This window comes from Eurypyga helias, unplaced genomic scaffold (genome assembly GCF_000690775.1).
Source record: "Eurypyga helias isolate BGI_N326 unplaced genomic scaffold, ASM69077v1 scaffold45826, whole genome shotgun sequence".
In the NCBI taxonomy this organism is placed as follows: domain Eukaryota; kingdom Metazoa; phylum Chordata; class Aves; order Eurypygiformes; family Eurypygidae; genus Eurypyga; species Eurypyga helias.
In genome coordinates this window covers 1-3,837 of record NW_010258128.1, presented here as the reverse complement: position 1 = coordinate 3,837, position 3,837 = coordinate 1, and the positions used below count along the sequence as shown (strand labels likewise).

The 3,837-nt window shown below is 45.5% G+C and overlaps 1 protein-coding gene across 1 annotated transcript in view; it reads left to right on the top strand.

Moving 5' to 3' along the window:
• The window catches only part of BACH2 (BTB and CNC homology 1, basic leucine zipper transcription factor 2), a 46,783-nt gene extending 45,522 nt beyond the window's left edge, over nucleotides 1-1,261 (top strand). The window contains exon 4 of the mRNA XM_010154248.1: nucleotides 782-1,261. Coding sequence (XP_010152550.1) covers nucleotides 782-1,261 — 480 coding nt within the window. The remainder of the gene's footprint in view (nucleotides 1-781) is intronic.
• The last annotated feature ends 2,576 nt before the right edge of the window (nucleotides 1,262-3,837 follow it).

Here is a 3,837-nt window from a genome sequence, read left to right as displayed (position 1 = left end):
GTCCTGCCTCTCACCCGCCCCCTCCTAGAGCCGCCTGCTGACACAGTGAAACCCTGAAAACGCTCCAGGTAGGTGTTGACAGGGGAGGACGTTTGGAAGCAGAGGAGGCAGAGCCTGAGCAGGACAAAGGGGAAATGACACTGAGCTTGTACTGAGTGTTAAGAAGCCCACTGACCTTTAGGGTTTTCACATACATCTTCATAAAAATATCTTGATTAGGTCAAACCCAAACTGTTATGCGCCAGGACATAAGAACAGGAGCTGCGGTGCCGGCCACAAAGCACACTCTTACCCAGATCCTTTCCTCTGAATAACGCACCTCAGAGTGATAACAGGGGTTCAGCTGGCACAGGGGCCAAAGCGGGTGCACCCGACCTGACCGACCGACCTGGGAGTTAGAGGGTGAACTGAACTTGTGCAGCATATCCTCGCTTCAGGAACTAAACCTTGGTTTCTTGCTTAGATGGCCAATGGCTTTTCTCCATCAAAGTGCTTCTTTCAGAGATTTCTGAATCATCCATCAAGCAGCCTTATTAAGGGAACTAACTTGTGACTCTGTCCTCTTCCCACTCAAATGTTTTTCTCCAGATGTTTCCCAAACTGCAGTCGACACAAACCTTACAGGGGTCAAAAACCCGATGTCTCGGTGACTTTTCCTCTGCCCATATAAAAATAACTGTGGCGAGTCGGTGTTCTTCTTGGGTACTGCTGCATACGTGCCTGGAGAGTGCAGCCAGCGGTTGGCCCTTCCTCGGCCTAAGTTGCCTTCTTTCTTTTTCAGGTGTGTGAGAAAGAGAAATTGCTCTCGGAAAGGAACCAGCTGAAAGCGAGCATGGGAGAATTGTTAGACAACTTCTCGTGTCTTTCTCAAGAAGTGTGTAGAGACATGCAGAGCCCGGAACAGATCCAAGCTCTCCACCGATACTGCCCCGTTCTCCGCCCCATGGATCTACAGCCCGCCACCACCATCAGCCCTTCCCCAGCTGGCGCAGAGCAGAGCCTGGTGACCTCCCAGTGCATTGGAGAAAGCATGCAGTGCTGCTCGGAGCAAGGCTCGGTGCAACTGGGAGCGCCCTGGCTGCCCAACAACGTCTCAGAGAATTGTTCGGCCGGTGGGGCGTTGGATGGAGCCAACACAGGTACTTACCCCGAGAGAGAGCTTCCACCAGAGCAGAGCAGCCAAACGGTCACGGTAGACTTCTGTCAGGAAATGACTGATAAATGTACAACAGATGAACAACCCAGGAAAGATTACACCTAGTGACTTGTAACCTTAACGTTACACCTGGTCAGGTGTTCTTCAGTCAGCCAGTGGCAGTGTTCATTTGTTGTCTAGAAGAACGTATTTGGTGCACACTACAGTGGTCTTAGCAGCAATACTGTTTTTAAGTATTCCCTCCTCTCTACAAGCAGGAGTTCTCTTCACAATGGTGCTATCCCCTTGCTCAGGCAGGGAATGAAGCAGTGGCGACACTGTCTGTTTTTTGTATGTTGATTTCAATCTTAACAGGGATGGACATAACACCTCTGAGGACCCAACCGCAGCTTTTTTCTCAGTGGCCCATGTCACAAAACCCTAACTCAGGAATTTCCTCTGAATGTTCAATTTTTCATTGAAGACAGCTTCTTTACACATCAAAGTTTTATAGCTAAACTGTACATATTATATATAATATATATAAAATATATATATCCATATGCAAAAGTCCCTGCATGCCTCAATTTTTCTCATCCTACAAACTGGAAGCTTTCATTTCTATTGTATAAACAAGTTCCAACATTCCTTTTTGTCTTCGATGCTAGAACTAGTTTGGTAACTTGTTACACGATACTTCTTTTTTTTCTCTCTCAGTTCACAGTTCAGCAATATCATTCGATTTGTACTTATTTATAAAATTTTAATGTTGGAAACTTATTTGAGATTTTATTATAGACAGTTTTTGTGGCACAGCCATTTCGTGCCACTTGAGCAATGTGGAGTTATTTTATTTTCTTGCAGATACTGTACAGTAATGGTCAACTTTGCCACTTGCACTGAGTTTCTGGTCAAACCTCTTTTCATAAATGAAGTCGTGACTTCAGTATAACTTGAGTATATGGTTTTCTTTGCTTTATGGCTTAAGGAAAATAGAAGAGTTTTAGCTAATAGACAAACACTCAGGAGCTCATTATGTCGTAAAAACGGTCTTGCCAAATACTGAATTCACTATACAATTTGTAAAGAGAATCTGCTTGAATTATTTTTGTATTCAGACTTCTTTCTGTTTCACAAACCAAGTTTAAGTGCTGTTAATGATGCTTTTGGATTCTTATAGGGGAAAGTATATTTCACTCTTTAGAGAAAAAAGTATTTGACAACTGGATCGGTTCATCATACGTTCCGCGAAGTAAAGCAAACGGAGATCACATCCATACGCTTGGGGGGGAGCTTTTTCTCCGGCCCCGCCCTGCATCCTTTACTCATGGAAGCAACTGCTGCTCCAGCTAGTCCCCAGAGCCTCACCTCAGCTGTCCTCAGACGTCACCTGTTTTCTTCCCCAGACCTGAGCTGCAGAGGTGGGTCTGGTGGAGCCGGTGGTCCTGCCCGGGTAGGCAGAGTTGCAGGATCAGAGCCCTAGTTGTTGACTTTGCTTTCCTTGCAGAAGTCAAGTTAGCACTGAGAGCGAAACGCGCGCCTGCCAACACGCGATTCGGTCGCTTGCCCGTCAAATTCTTGTGTTCCAGGATCCTCTCGTCCTGCAGCGTTGCCCTCAGCACAAACCGCAGCTAAGAGAGCGCTGTCTCGAAGGAGGCTACTCAGTGAATTGGCTTAGTTGTAACCGTGTTGGATTTATACCTTAAGCAATGTTGACTCATGTTATGACTGTGTGAGACAGCAGCTTTCCAAGCATAACATCTGTATGTACAGTGTAGACAGAAAAACGTCCTCCTAATGCTTTTTTAATAATTATTATTATTATTCTAAGTGTACTGAGTTTTCATTTTGTGGTTCTTTGCCCTACGTGTGCCAGGTTGCGTGGCTTTATCCTGGACGACAACTGTCGTGTGCTTTACTGGCTGATATTGTTTTTTCTTGCTGAAAAAAAAATGACCAGCTGTTCACACCTGTTAAAAAAGAAAAAAATCTTTTAAAAAGTGGGGGGAAGCAGCTTCTGGGAAGCACTGAGTGATAACGCGGCCTGCTGCGCTAACGTTTACACTAGAGGTGTGCGCTGGTGCTTTTTTGGGGCACTCGGTAGATCAGCCTCTTGACCCTGGAGGAGGAATCAGCTCCCTCTCTCCGCTTCTTCCATCTTCAGACTGTGCTCATGGACCGTCGCCCGCTCGCCGCCGAGTCTCGCTTTTACCCTCTTCGCCCCAGCTACCGTAGCCAAGCTACCGAGGAGGAAATGCATATAGCATGTGCCATGTTTGTTGAAAATACTTTTTCTCCCCGCATGTACAAAGAGAAACTAGTATATAATGTAGGAGAATATTTATGTTTAAGTATTAATCATTACTGTACAAAATCCTTACTTTTAAATGTTAAAAAGTATACGAATGCCATAAACTCCTAGCTCACACGGTGGAAAAAGGGGGAGGAGTCGTCCTTACTTTTTAAAAGAGCTTAACCTAAACTGATTTGAACCCCCTCCCCGCCACCTTTTGCAGGTAACTGACTGAGAAGCTCTTTGGCGGGGGGGAGGGATTTGATTTTCCTTTGAATCTGTTGACGTTGCAAAGCAGTTCTGTGCTTCGCAGAGAAGTTTTGTTTCTATGAGACCATGGTGAAAGCTAGAATTTAAAACTAAATGTGAATCACATTATAGTCATAGCTACTTGGGGGGGGAGGGGGGT